The sequence below is a fragment of the Leptopilina heterotoma genome, unplaced genomic scaffold, assembly GCF_015476425.1.
Source record: "Leptopilina heterotoma isolate Lh14 unplaced genomic scaffold, ASM1547642v1 Lhet_106, whole genome shotgun sequence".
NCBI lineage: Eukaryota > Metazoa > Arthropoda > Insecta > Hymenoptera > Figitidae > Leptopilina > Leptopilina heterotoma.
In genome coordinates, this window is record NW_025110823.1 from 408373 (window position 1) to 424841 (window position 16469).

The 16469-nt window shown below is 29.1% G+C and overlaps 1 protein-coding gene across 2 annotated transcripts in view; it reads left to right on the forward strand.

The window, feature by feature from the left end:
* The first annotated feature begins 8414 nt into the window (after nt 1-8414).
* Nucleotides 8415-16469, forward strand: part of LOC122502230 (serine/threonine-protein kinase 3) — a 28279-nt gene continuing 20224 nt past the window's right edge. The window contains exons 1-3 of one of the 2 annotated variants that reach the window (XM_043612177.1): nt 8415-8617; nt 9467-9547; nt 9617-9797. In XM_043612177.1, coding sequence (XP_043468112.1) covers nt 8604-8617; nt 9467-9547; nt 9617-9797 — 276 coding nt within the window. In that variant the 5' untranslated portion in view covers nt 8415-8603. The remainder of the gene's footprint in view (nt 8618-9466; nt 9548-9616; nt 9798-16469) is intronic. The other variant, XM_043612184.1, reaches the window with a different exon arrangement.

A 16469-nucleotide genomic window follows, 5' to 3' on the forward strand; every position in this document is an offset into this window, starting at 1 on the left:
CCGCCTAATGGCATCTCTGGCATATATATGTTATTGAGTGTACAATTTACGAACTTTTCATCTTTTTTTAATCAAATTACGAATTTACGGACCTTTTTTTTAAAAAAACAGATTTTTATGGACTTTAAGCAAAGTTACGGACTTTTACTGGATTTACGGACCTAAAGGTGGAGTCCCATGACAGCGTTTTGCGTTGCGTCGTAATGGGAGAGAAAAAGACGCAAATATACGTTTGCTGCATTCTCTCTCATTACAACGTAACGCAAAACGCTGCCATGGGACTGCGGCCTAAGGCGTAAAATCATCAGTGCGTGGACATTGCAAAAAATACAAAAAGAAATAAAACTGCTTTCAATGTAAATGAAAAAATGATATATGCCCTTTTTAAATGTTAGCTTTTAGATCTCTGTTGGATATAATTCAATTTTTTAATTTCTAAGCACAAAATTTATCCAAAAAAAATTATAATTCTTGAACTACTCAAAATGAGGGTACAGTCCCATGACAGCGTTTTGCGTTGCGTCGTAATGGGAGAGAAAAAGACGCAAATATACGTTCGCTGCATTCTCTCTTATTACAACGCAACGCAAAACGCTGCCATGGGACTGCGGCCTGAGTGTCCAAATTTACCTTCTGCTTCATAACCTCAAAAAACCAGCAGCACCAGTAGTTGGACAAAAACTTAACAGGCTTTAATCTAATTAAATAATTAATTAATTATAACATATAGAATGACTAACTTATAAATTTAATAGTTGACAATATTAACTAATATACAAATATAAACATTATATGCAAATAAACATCAAGCGTATTTTTTTCATTGTCCAACTATTGGTCCTTATCGTGTCCAACTACTGGACCCTCTGAGGCATGTCCAACTATTACGGTCAAGAAGCAATTAGTTATTTTCTAGACTTATATTTAACTAAAGTAAAAATTTAGACTAATTTCTTTTAATTTGAATTCTTTAATCATAATACAAACGAAATATAAAAAGTTTGGCAAGTAAAACTTTACTATCTTTGTAAAAATCGTTGCTAAATTTGCTTCTATCTTAAAAGTGTCCAAGTACTAGTGCTTTTAAGGTGCCGTCCCATGTCGGCGTAAAAACGTCAAAGCGTCGAAGCGTCGGCGTTAAAGTATGAGAGTGAACGAGATAGTGATATAAGGTTGTTTCTTTCACTCTCATGCATTTACGTTTTGACGCCGACGCTTTGACGTTTTTACGCCGACATGGGACGGCACCTTTACCTTAGTTGGAGCCCAAAACGTTAGAAGGAAAAAGAAGTTTCTTTCCTACCGACACTACACTGTCAGGTTGAGTCCACAATAGCACTCTTGAACAGAACGTAAACGTGACGAAACAAACTTAGCATTGTTACGTTACGTTAAGATTACGTTCCGTTCAAGGTGCTATTGAAAGCAGAAAATCATGAGTGCAAAAGACATAGGTATAGATTTTGTTGTTCTTTTCGCTCTCATGATTTTCTGCTTTCGGTCGACGACGTATTTTGCCCACATGTGATCGCAGCCTAAGCAGAATAGAAACGTTTCCAGGTCGTAACCGTCAGAATTAGTTAGAGAAGGATAATCAATATACTTATCCTTTTCTATCTTATGCATATGGCATATGTTGCCATAGCAACTTACGCAACGCAGACTTTTAGTTCACACTTCGCTTTTCCGATATAATGGAAAAACTGTTTCTAGCGGGAATTTAAAAATTTATATTCACTGTAAAAAAATCTGGTGTAAAATAACACGAAACTTAAATTTACTACGTCCGACGTAGGAAAATTTGATCACTATGTCCGACGTGGTATTTTTACATTGCGTGTATTTTTACACTTTGACGTAATATTACGTCGCACGATCTGTACAATTACATGGCGAATGTAATTTTCTTATTCCTTTAAGATTTTCAAAAAATTTTCAAGTTTTTATAAATAACTCTAAAAAAGTGTATATAATGTACATTTATAGAAAGTATATGCTAATTTATAAGTAAATAATATTACAAAAAGTTTTGGGCTATATTTCATAAATACAAAAAGTTACGACTGAAAATATTATTTCAAAAAATATTTGCAGGTTATGTAGATTACAGTCGGCGTGTAAAAATACCACGTCGGACATAGTGACCAAACTTTCCAACGTCGGACATAGTAAATTTACACCAGATTTTTTTACAGTGTTTTATTAAAATGAATTAACACTGTTTTAAGTAAGAAAAATCAAGTTTTTATTAGATGAATATTATTTTTTAATGATTTACAATAGGAAGATGAATTTTCTTGATAAATAACCATGTAAATAAATATTAATTAACTTTTGTTTTAAAAAGTTGTAAGCAACGTCACAGCTGTTGTTGATGCGGAATTTTGTGTGAAATTGTATAAGTATAATGATAAACTATTAAATAATATTTATATAATTTAAATAAAAATGTTTAATGGGGATGTTTATTATGCATTTTATTATTTTTATATACATAAGTATAATCCCTGCTGGAAGTAAATAGATAGAAACCTTTTCTCTTTTAATCCCTTTCTATTGCTAATATAGAAAGAGATATGAATAATGTATAACTTTTAATCTCTTACCTATACTTCTTTATGCCTTTCTATTCCTACCTCTATCAACTTGTTCGCTATTTCTTTTAATCACCTTTTTTGAATAACTTTTAATAGCCATTTTAAACCCTTCTATCTCTTTTTATATACAATCTTATTACAACTTTTTGTTATTCCTTTCAATCACCTTTTCTCTATTACTTTTAAAATCCTGTCTATTTCCTTGTATCTCTTTCAATGTTAGACCTTATAGACACTATTCTTTATACCTATTAATAACCTATTCTCAATACCTTTTTATAACCTGTCTATAAACTTCTATCTCTTTTTATGACAGAAGTTCTCGATACTCTTCTTTCTCCACATTTATAACCTTTTCTTAATAACTATTGATATCCTATTTATACCCTTCCATCGCTTTTTATGTAGGATCTTATTAACACTTATTTATTACCATTATTCCCATTATTGAGATAGAAAAAGATAGAAATGCGAGACTGCAAAACTATAAACCTTTTTTATTCCTTTTTATCATTCTTCTTTTCCGAATGTTATTCTTTTAATCTTCTTTCAATCCCATATTCTATCTCCTATTACTTTATTTAGAAGAGATAGGGATAGTTAAGAATATGGGGATTTGAGGAGATATAATAAGATTATCTCTTCTAATCTACTATAGTATATCCCTTTCTATATACATACTCATAAACTTATACGCGCATGCGTCGATTTTCCCAGCTGTTATGTGTCATGGCGTCGGGTCAGTAGATCCGTAGATCAGAAAGCGTGTGTTATGCACTGTGCGATTGTACGTTTTTGTTTGAGTTTATAACTTCCATATTTTATAGTTTATTGTAAATATATTTAACCAATAAATGTTTATCAGTAATAGACAACCAAAATTAGTTTTAAACTCACAAAGCATCGAAACTTTTCTAAAAATTTATTAAAGATTTACTTGCAAATTTTTTATATAGTTAATCGTAATGAATTAAAACAACACGATTAAGAAACTCAATTAACAACAATAGAGAAAGTTTTTAATTGAAATTAATCGATTTCTTCTATAAGGGGTATCTCCTTTTTTACTTTCCTTTGGATTAGAAAGGATGTGAAAATGGATAGAGGAAGACAGAAATGTATGAAAAGAAAGAGATTGAAAAGTTCTATCTTCTTTAATTCACCACTTTGCATCCCCAATTTTTTATCTCTTTCTATATATTTTTTTCTATATATTTCTATATCTAAAACTGTATATAAAGAGATTAGAAGGGATAAAAAGATATATAAATATAAAGTTATAGAAAGAGATAAAAAAATTGTATCTCTTTTAAGTATCCATTTTGCATCTCCAAACTATTATATTTTCTAATCTTTTTTTATCCCCTTTTTTTAATCTCTTTACTTCCAGCAGGGAAGTTATTTTTCGAAAAGTAGTAGATGTAATTGTGTACATAACCTATAAATGTATGACAACCCTTCAACATAAAGCAAGTAAATTTTTTGTAAACAAAATATGCAATTGTAATTTATTGTTTGATAATTTAAATCCCTAATAAATCTTTATTTGGTTTTGTTTAATTTAGACGAATAACGTTCATAATGGATTTTTTTTCACACAAAATTCCGCATCAACAACAGCTCTGACGTTGCTTACAACTTTTCAAAACAAAAGTTAATTAATATTTATTTACATGGTTATTTATCAAGAAAATATATCTTTCTATTGTAAATTATTAAAAAACAATATTCATCTAATAAAAACTTGATTTTTCTTACTTAAAACGTGTTAATTCATTTTAATAAAATATAAATCTTTAAATTCCCGCTAGAAACAGTTTTTCCATTATATCGGAAAAGCAAAGTGTGAACGCGATTTTGACTTTTTCGGTAAATTTTTTTTCTACCGACCGTCGTATAAATGTACCCTCAAGGCCAACGCACAGCTGCTTCGCGAAAGTCGTTCGCGAACGAGACACATGAGATAGACAAGGACACAAATATATCTCTGTCCTTTTCTAACTCATGCTTTGCGTTCGCGAACCTATTGTGCTTAGGCCTTTATATCACATGCTGGACATAGTGATTAAATTTTCCTACGTCGGACGTAGTAAATTTACACAAAACTATTAAATTACATAGTCGTATAATGTAAAATTATTAAAAATAGTAAAACTACTTTGGAACTTAGTAAATTTACTACATCCAGCCTATAATATTGCTGTGTAAAATTACATTCAGTATGTTTTAAAGGCGGTTCCAGAATAGGTGCAAAAGGCAAGGTGGAAGTACAAGTGCAAGTGCGATTCCTATACATTTAGCATTGGTTCGCACTTGCACTTGTACTTCCACCTTGCCTTTTGCACCTATTCTGGAACCGCCTTTATACACTAGAATTTTTTACAGTGTATGTGTGTGGATGCATTTATTTGGTAGACACATTCTTAAGGCCAAATCGAAATGTTTTTTTAACATTTCGATAAAAAAATACTTTTTATTTCTCATGAAAATTTTATAAATTTTGAACCTTTTTTAAAATTATTAAATTTCAATTATTATTAAATTGTTTTTAATCAAAAATCTTTTTATTTTTATTATAAATATTTATAAAAAGACAATAAGTAATTGCTTAAGTCATGTAAAACCTTGACTTGAAATCATAACCTCAATTCGTTCAAATAAGTTCACCGGCAATGTCAAATAAAGGCCTAAGCACAATAGGTTCGCGAAAGTCGTTCGCGAACGCAAAGCATGAGTTAGAAAAGGACAGAGATATATTTGTGTCCTTGTCTATCTCATGTGTCTCGTTCGCGAACGACTTTCGCGAACCTATTGTGCGTTGGACTTAAGTAATAAGTATCGACTATGAATCAAGTCCAACGCACAATAGGTTCGCGAACGAGACGCATGAGATAGACAAGGACACAAATATATCTCTGTCCTTTTCTAACTCATGCTTTGCGTTCGCGAACGACTTTCGCGAACCTATTGTGCTTAGGCCTTTAGGGATGGACGATACCTCAAAAAAGAATCGATTCCTAAGAATCGATTCTTTTCAAAAAGTATCGAGGAATCGAGTACAATACTAATAGCGTTCTTTTTGAATATAAAATAATAAAATAAAAAATAATAATAAATAATAGTAATTAAACATAATAACAAAATGATATTAATTTAAAATCTTAAGTAATTATAAAGAATGAAAGCATTTTTAAATAAATATATTATAAATAAATATATTATAGTAAAATTTCTTTACAAGATTTCAATCCAAATTTTTATAGGTTATGATGTGTTGCAAAAGATTTTATTTCATGAAAAATGTTAACACTACAATTACTAATTAAAATAGAAATGTTATTTTTTATAATACATTATTATATAATATATTTTAACATTTTCTTATCAACATTTACAGTTTTCATCCTTCACATTTATTAATTAAGTGGAAAAAAGCACTCAAAATCAAAAAAAGTTAAAATCTTTAAAATTAAAAACACATTACTCGATTCTCACACAAATAAGAATCGAAAAAAGTATCGATTGTCAAGATGGAATCGGTGCGATTCCAAACAGCATCGAGTAGAATCGTCCATTATGAATACCGTCCATAATGTAATAATACATGTGGGACATAGTGACCAAACTTTCCAATGTTAGACAACGTAAATTTACACAAACTTGTTAAATTACATAGTCATATTATGTAAAAATACTGTAAATAGTAAAACTACTTTTGGAACGAAATAAATTTACTACATACAACCTATAATTTTGATGTGTGAAATTACAAGTTTCGTGTTATTTTACACCAACTTTTTACAGTGTAAACTAAACACAAGTATCTCAATAAGCTGCAGCGCAAGAGAGACACCTACTGGTGCTAATATCGTTTTTTCTTTCTATCAAACAGACGCCTCTGTATGCACAGACTACCCTACTCTATTTATATTATCTCATGGGTACGGAAGCTTCTACGCGCCACCCTGCGGCACTCACTCGCTTTACGGGGCACAAGGCAAATGTCGTTTGAAGCACCCTGCTAGTGAATGCCTTGTACGATGCCTCGGTGTGTGCCTCGTAGGGTGCCTCGATGCGTGCTTTGTGCGACCAGTGTTTTGAAATTTTAAACGGCTTTAAATGTAAATCAGAATTCTCAAAAAAAAAAAATTTGACTAGTTCAGGTTAACCCTCTGCTGATGCTAACTTATCCCCACTCTATCGCCAAAGAACGTAACTCCCATAGTAGTAGTTCTGGACGCCACCAGGCGTCCAGAATGACGATTTTTGACGATAACGGTCGTTAGCATCAGCAGAGCGTTAAATTAATAGCTAATTGCTGTTAATATTTATAAATTAAAAAGTGTAAATTTTAGAATAATTGAAGGGTGGCATGACAAAAGGGAGTCAGCAACAATTTTTCCAAATTGAGATATTTTTAGAAAAAAATCAGGTAAATTCTTTTACACAGTTCTGTAAGAGGATTTTCTTGTAAATTGTTTTTTAAACTCGTTTTTAATAAAAATAAGAATAAGACAATAGCCTACATATTTTTACTTACAATGCAATTCAGTTAAAAAACAAAAGAAATGAACATTATTATGAATAGGTTAATATCGTTAAAAATACTTATTTCTTTTTTATATCATTAAATATATATTAAATTTCTCTGAAAAACTGTATGTCTATTTAGAAATAATTTTTATTCTTCATCTAATTTTCAATAATTTAAATATTATTCTTCTGTTAATTTTTAAATATTCCTGTTTGTAGTTTACATTTGATAATTTCTATACTTTTTACTTTCAAAAATTAACATTAAATTAACAATTTTCTTGAAAACAAACAACTTTTTCAAAGCAAACTTTTTTGCATTCAATTCGTCATTTGAATATTAAAAAACTAATTTTTTAGTTTTTCTTTAAACTGTATATTTTTTAACAATTATAATTTTATAACAAAATATGCGCATTTGACGTGACCACAAAATAGTACACTTTTACTTATTTTTCTCACTAATATGTAGGTTGTAGGTTTATCTTCATAAATTGTATTTCTACTGATTGAGCGAAATAGTATTTCCAAACGGTTTTTTTAGATTTTTCTTTAATGATCAGAAAAAATTTTTAATGTGTTATTTTCGTTTCCTGTAAAATCGTTAAATTGTTGCTTGACCATTTTTGTCATGCCACCCTTCAACTACAAATTTTGTTGAATCTTGTTTTAGATTGTAGTGAGGGTGTTGAAATGTTTCTTTTACTTGAGTATAAAATGTCAAGGTTATGTTTTCACCATTTTCACCTACCAAAAAAGTTATTTATGACAAGCTGCAAGTACGATTCAATATATTTTTATATATGAGGATTGAATTTAATAATTATTCAAGATGTACATATTTGCTTAAAATTTTTAAGGCAACTAGAGGTTATATAACCTATCTCTCAAGTTAAAATACATTGCAACACCCTCACTACAATTCAAAACAAGATTCAACAAAATTTGTAATTATTCTAAAATTTACACTTTTTAATTTAAAAATATTAACAGCAATTAGCTATTTATTTAACCTGAACTAGTCAAATTTTTTTTTTGAGAATTCACGCATCGAGGCACCCTACGAGGCACACACCGAGGCATCGTACAAGGCATTCACTAGCAGGGTGCTTCAAACGACATTTGCCTTGTGCCTCGTAAAGCGAGTGAGTGCCGCAGGGTGGCGCGTAGAAGCTTCCGTACATGGGTGATGTAAATGTTTTTAACCGACAGAGATACAGTCGATAATGGAGAATTTTACAATATTAGTAGTTGACAATTAGTAATGTGTTCTGCAGTAGCAGAAAATTAGTTCCAATGTTTGGGTTTGTCGTTTGTGGTTATTTTACTTTGTTTTATTATTAAAAAATGTAATATTCAATTAGATCAGATTATGATTACAAGTACTAAATAGTAATTTCGCTAAGTTTTGTAAATAAATGAGAATCGATTGTGTTTATATGTGAGTGCAAATCGCTGACTCTAAAACTGAAAATGTCTTCAAAGAGGTACACTTTTATTTTTACTCTTAAAATCTTCAAATACGTTTAGTCACAATGTTTAAAAGAAGTGCCGAAAAATTTGAGAATTTTATCGTAACCTCAATAATAGTTTAATGTCTCTCTTTCTTTTCTTAAATAACTTTCAATTTGAAATTCAATCATATGTATTAAGTTAACCTGCATTTTCGTTTACAACTTTTAAAATAAAATTTACTATTTTTCAAGTAAATTTCATTTATTTTCTGTATTTATCAGAGATGAAAATAATTTATTTTTAAGGAATTAATAATTCTAGTATTTATTAAAATTGCATTAATTTACAAATAGTTGCCATGGGTAAAAATTTTCTATTAATTATCAAGCTCCTTTTAAACTTACTCCTTGAAATACATACCATACTTGAGAATTTAAAAATAAATGAGTATATGTTTTACTTGTTAAAATTCTTTTTCTATTGTGCATCAACATGGGTTATAAATATTTTTGGAGCAACAGCTTCAAAATCAATAACCAATTTACAAAAGATAAAAATAGAATAGCGTGATTTAATTTAGTTAATCTGGAGATGTAAATTAATAATTTTTTATTAATATAAATATGCTGTGAACAGTAAGAAAAATCTTTTAAATTAATATAAATAATTTCAGATATTTTGAATAAAAAATAACCTATAATTTGTGACTAACTTAATTTTTTCATTTCCTCATGAATTCGATTTATAATCACATTTATTTTCAAATAAATTGAGTTTTACATTCAGATTTTTTTATTTCCTTTCATAATTACTGTGTTTAACTTATTTAAAAGCTTAATTCTTTCGTTTATCGTCTAATGTATTTTGTTTCTTATTTACAGTGAATTAAAAAAACTGTCTGAAGAAAGTCTAACAAGACAACCTGAAGAAGTTTTCGACATAATCTGTAAACTTGGCGAGGGGTAAGATAATTTTAATTACAAACTTTTTTATGTAACTTTATTATTGAATAATTTTGTCTTTTCTGTAAGGTCTTATGGCTCCGTATACAAAGCACTGCACAAAGAGAGCGGACAGGTTCTTGCAATAAAACAAGTACCAGTGGACACAGACTTGCAAGAAATCATTAAAGAAATTTCCATAATGCAACAATGTGACTCCCCTTATGTTGTTAAATATTATGGAAGCTACTTCAAAAACACGGATTTATGGGTTTGTAAATTCTTTGCTTTAAATCACTTAAATAACATTTCTCACATGACTACACAGAAATAAATTTTATTCTAAAATTTATCAAAACACATATATTCTCTTCGCTTTTCGCTGTGATAATTTCCTAGTGACACTAATAATATTTTGTATCAGACATAGAATGGCCCAGGTTTAATAATGCTTATTAAATTTTGAAATAAAATGTCCTTCCGTAAACTGAAGTTAATTTTGGTATGGAAACAAAAATTTGAACAAAAAAATGCTAATTGAATGGATGTGATGCTCATAGAAAGATTTTTAACTCTTCAAAAAACAACAAAACATAAAACTAATATTTATTTTAAACAAAATATCAATTTTCAATTTGCTTCTTATTGTTTCCTCATGGAGGAAGGTTAGTGATGCACAGTGGTCTTGAAACATTTTAAATACTTTTGACACATGCCCTTTCCAGTTTTTGCATAAAACCTTTTCACACCACCTACAGAATTGATTTTAACTTAAATAAAAATCGCGTATTGAGCCGATTTTTTTAAAACTTCCTTCAGGAGTTATGGAAGAGGGAAGAAAAGTAAAAAAACTCATTTTTTTCGGAAAGTACATAACCGATTTGAATGGAATTTAAATATGTTATAAATATAGATAAGACAATTAATTTCTACACGGGTTCATGCCATGTTATGGCCTACAGAATGATAAAAAAATCTGGCCCCGATTAGGGCCATGGTTAAATTTCTACACGGGTATAGTAAATTATGTGTTTTCTTTAATATTTTCTAATAGATGAAAATGTGACAGTTTTTACGACTTCATATACTATAGATGCTTATTTTACAATAACTAGCTCCTCCGACGGCCGCAAGCGGCCGTCTACGGTGCTAGTTTTTATATGTCCATTGTCCAAGTCCATTATTTCATTAATAATAATATTCAAATTTTTTCAGTTAATAATTTGCTTATTTATATTTGAAATGTTGACGTTTTTTTTGACAATGCAAAATAAGATTTATTATGAGTACTTTCTCTTAACAAAAATAAAATTTATATATTCGCGCTCTCTTTAAATAACATACGACTGCAGCGCCACCTTCACATGTACAAACAATTTTAAAAACACCCTTCTATTAAGATTTTACATTCTCATTGCCCATTCTTTACTTCGATACTTTTCGATACATTCGACCTTTCCACTCCATGTCTTTTTTAAGAAAGGAATATAAAAAATATTTAAAAAATTCGTTTTGTTCGGTGATTCTAATATCTTTAAAATCATTCCTGCAAAATATTAGGTACAATTTTTTAAAATTAGTCGGCAACGACTTTAGTCGAAATATAATGGAATGACTCTAAATAATAAAATTATTCACAGGTTTTTAATTATTTTTAATACAATATTTTAAATAAATTTCTCGAAACATGAAATTATCTTCAAAAATATTTTGCAATAATTAAAAACAAATAATAAAATTCTTCGCTGAAATTTAAAAAAATTTCAAAATTTACTATTTTAATAAAAGTTCTCAAAAGAATTTAGTTATTTAAATAAAATGTTATCAAGTTCGTTGCAGGATTTCAATTATTTTTAATACAATTTAAAATACACTGAGAAAAATTGCGTTTAACCGAGTGGTAGAAATAGCTCGGTTAAAAAAAAGTATTTAAAAATAAATAAGATATGGTTAAAAGAAACTAAGTTATACTGATTATCACAACCGAGCTGAGATGGTTAAAACACATCTGTTAAAAATAATCCTCCAAAGGATTGTCTTAACCAATCTGAAATGTGCATAATGGAAACAAACTTTCGTGGTTGTTGTTACCTATCTGTTTTTTGAATATAAACAATTACTATGCGATTAATATTAACCGAGTTTCATGTAATTACGTTCAGTTGTGAGATTTTAACCGAGTAAACATATCTAGGCGACATATCGTCAGTCACAGTCAGTCAGTCACTTCGTTTCGTCTTTTCCGGAGAGTCGTGTTGTTACAATTCTGGTTTCTACCGACGCGATACAAATTTTTATTGATTATGTTACAGCAGCCATCAAATATAGAATTCATCTACAATAGATACATAAAAATAAAAATGAAATGGAGAATATTAAACGCATTAAACCTTACATCCCCGATGACATATTACATGATGCACGTTAAAGAGGTTAAAAGTATTTTATTCTATTTGAAAGAGATTTGTTTGATTATAAAAAAGAATTTTAATTTACAGAAAATTTTGGTTATCTTTAAATTAGAACATAATTTTTTAATCAAATAGATTTCTTTTCAATAAAAGAGAATAATTTTTATCAAGGAATATTTTATTGATCAAAAAATATTTTAATCGAGTTGGGTGGTTTAAAATTAATTAATCGGTTTCTTTATTATAACAGAGCTAATTGACTACAATATTCAAGTTCATATATTATTACTGTAGCCTTTTTAGGTGGCTACAGTAACCGAGTAAGTTAACTAACGTTTACCGAGCATTAATCATAAACTGTTAGTTACAGTAACAGAGAAAGAAGCTACCGTAACCGAGTAGTCTTAACTAGTTTCTACCGAAATTTTTAATCGTATTCGATCGGTTACTGCAAACAATTCACATTGCAAGTGCTATATTAGCAGCATCGCTCGGTTGTTTTTAACTAAAACTTGGTTATATTTAACCTTTTATTTTTCTCAGTGTAAAATCCTTGAAAAATAAAATTATTTTCTTAAATTTTTTGCAAGAATTTAATTACATTTCACGAATCCTATAATTTAAATTATTATTACTTTTATAGTGATAAACTCCACCAAATATTTTTTCAAAATTTTGAAAATTACCAAAAATATAACATTTTCAAAAATTGTGTCTTTTTTTAAACTGCTATAACTTTGGTTCTAATTAACCAATTTTGGATTTCGAAAAAAGGATTTCTTTGGTTTTAAGTATATTTTAAATTAAAATTAATATAAAAAAAAAATTCAAAAAATTTTTTTTTGAAATTTTGAAAAATTAAAAATTTTTTTTTGAAAAAACATCATCTTTGATTTTTCAAAATTTTACTAAATGTTAGGGCAAATGTGCTTTACATGTCCTGTAAGTTTTATCTTGGGATCTCAAAGGGATTCGGAGTAAAAAAATATAACGTAACCATATATTACGAACATATGTGGCAAAATTCCTCAACTGCCCAGGTCAAAAAATGAATTTTCTCTAAACTTTGCTAAAATGTTACTATTATTAGTTGAAGTGTAAATATAAATTTTTTTTGAATTTGATAAAATATTTTTTGAGCTATGGAGTTTCAAAATTTTGATTTTTTTGAAAATATCTTTTTTCGATTTAATATAAATCGATATAGGAAAAGTTGGTAAATAACAACAATAATTTGTTTAAAAATTGTTTAAACATTTTTTATTCAATTTTTATTCTTTATTAAAGTTTTATTTAAATTGATTATTATGCAAATGTTTAATTATTTTCTTGCAAAAAGCATAAAAAGTGACCATTCCCCTCCCCTTAACATCTAAACTACTCAACATAAAAAGCTAAAATTTTGCATACTGCTGTATTTTAACGCGAATATTAAAGGAAAAATATAGAGAACTTGCTTTGTAATAATGGCCATAGCGTTGTCAAGGAGAAACTAAAAAATTTTTGAAAAAACGATTTTCCCCCTTTTCTATATTATTTGACCTAATTTTCAAAGAAGTACTGATGAAATTAATTGGAAAATCTATTTGATATTCACAGAAAGTAAACATAAAATTAGGTTTTATAAGAAGTTCAATGTGACTTACATACATTCTCTAAAGTGTCCGGACACTTTCAGGTTTTTAGAAAATTAAAGTTTTTTAGAAAATGAAAATACTGAGTCAATAGGTATGTTTTCGTTGCCTGCACTAAGTGTAACTTTTACACCACCTCAAGAGTAGGTGCAGAAAGTGTAGCGAAATGTATGGTAAAATTACGTCACATCCGGCAAAGAGAACAGCATAGTGCAGGTTAGGTGTTAAAGTGTAAGAAGTACAGGCAACGAAAACATACCTATTATTTCCAAAATAAAAGTTAAACTATATTATATAAGTCTTGTGATTTGTTTCAATATAGTAAAAACACATTATTATATTAGGAATTAAGATACCATTTCCCCTACTCGAAGACTCTCAGAATGATATGAAAAAATATTTGATGGAGATCTATTTAAGGGGTAAGGCCACTGTAAACGCCAAAAAACCAGTTTTCCAAAATTTTTTTTTGTTGGAAGGAAAGGAAATACTATTATAATAATGTAGTCTGTTATTAGTCATATATTGAACTGAAAAAATGTAAATTTTCAACAACAAAAAATACAAAATGGCGGAGTTACGGACATTCTAATAAGATGCTTTCCCAGTAAAAAAAATTCGATACACGGACCGCGGAGTTCGTATACGAGCTCGGTAGCTCGTATGAGAAATATGAGAAAACTCTCATACGAGCCTTTTCCGTAATGAGAAGTGTATAGATGCTTGTATACGAGGTGACTTTTAAAGCATTTTTCTTAAGGCTATGTCCAAGTTGTGAAATGTAAACAAACCAAAAGGTTACTATACCAGCACTAAAATCGCAATTTTCCGACAGCCAATTCTCCCACAAAAAATAACAATTTTACACTTTCTCTACAAAAATGGAAAATTAGAGTTTCAAAATGTCCAAAAATATCATGTTTGGCTATGAGCAATAAAAAGCAATTAGTAAAATAACTAATTAAAATGACCTGTAAACAGCATTTTTGACGCGACGCGAAAAATAAACTGTTTGAGTATATCAACCGCACGGATGATGAAGAAGTCTTATGTCAGCGATTGGACCTTCAACAGGTGGAAGGGTAAATTTTTCCCTTCCCTCCTTGAAATTACAAGAGAAAGGGTAAAAACTTCTTCATCGTCCGTGCGGTTGATATAGTCAAACAGTTTAATTTTTCGCGACGTGAACTCTGTTGCTCGCTGCGCGTGCGCAGACCGTACCAAGGTCGCAATGACATTGTCATGCGAAAAGGCACATTTTGTTTTTGACTGAAACTCTGTGGTTTTCTCATTTTTTCAGTTATTCAAGGTTTAGTAACCAAATTCGATACTTTAGTTCACCATTTCCATAAAGAAAATGTGAATTTATATTTATTTACACAAATGCGAACCGCGAAAAAATGCTTCACTATTCGGTCTATAATGAAGCATTTTTTCGTTGTTCCCATTTGTGTAAATAAATATAAATTCACATTTTCTTTATGGAAATGGTGAACTAAAGTATCGAATTTGGTTACTAAACTTTGAATAACTGAAAAAATGAGAAAACCACTGAGTTTCAGTCAAAAACAAAATGTGCCTTTTTGCATGTCAATGTCATTGCGACCTTGGTACGGTCTGCGCACGCGCAGCGAGCAACAGAGTTCACGTCGCGAAAAAATTCAACGCCAGTATGGGCCAACGTTAATTATATTCTATTCTACGTCGCGAAAAATTAAACTGTTTGACTATATCAACCGCACGGACGATGAAGAAGTTTTTACCCTTTCTCTTGTAATTTCAAGGAGGGAAGGGAAAAATTTACCCTTCCACATGTTGAAGGTCCAATCGCTGACATAAGACTTCTTCATCATTCGTGCGGTTGATATACTCAAACAGTTTATTTTTCGCGACGCGTCAAAAATGCTGTTTACAGGTCATTTTAATTAGTTATTTTACTAATTGCTTTTTATTGCTCATAGCCAAACATGATATTTTTGGACATTTTGAAACTCTAATTTTCCATTTTTGTAGAGAAAGTGTAAAATTGTTATTTTTTGTGGGAGAATTGGCTGTCGAAAAATTGCGATTTTAGTGCTGGTATAGTAACCTTTTGGTTTGTTTACATTTCACAACTTGGACATAGCCTTAATATAACACTAATTTAAAGTAAATGTAGATAATAGAAATGAATTTTCAAAGTAAAACAAAGCTAAATTTATAAAGGAAATTATGTTTTAAGAAAAAAAGGATAATTTTGTTCAAAAAATTTATTCACACTGAAAAAAGGTTAGAATTTGATAATTCCTTGTTACCCTAACTTACCGACATTAGATATTTCTCGTATACGGTAAGCAGATTTTGTATTGGCGGTAGAATAAATAAGTTTTTTTCATTACTAATTAATAATATATTATTATTTATTTATTATATAAATGTTCTTATATAAAATAATTAAATTTAATACAAAATCTGCTTACCGTATACGAGAAATATCTAATGTCGGTAAGTTAGAGTATAACAAGGAATTATCAAATTCTAACCTTTTTTCAGTGTGAATAAATTTTTTGAACAAAATTATCCTTTTTTTCTTAAAACTTAATTTCCTTTATAAATTTAGCTTTGTTTTACTTTGAAAATTCATTTCTGGGTCATTCCAGTGAAAACCGTCTAGAGCTGATTGCTCGATGATTTTAAAAAATGATGTGATTAATATATAATATTCTTCAATAAAATTGGATTATATTTTAGTGGTTTATAGCCCCAAATATATTTTACATTCTTTTAAATATTTTTTTTAAATGTCTAACTGGTTATGCTGTCTAACATAACCCATTTTGCGAAAACTCAGTATAAATCATTAAAAATAGATTATAAATACTGATTTTTATTTTAAATAAATATATTATTGCTAAATTC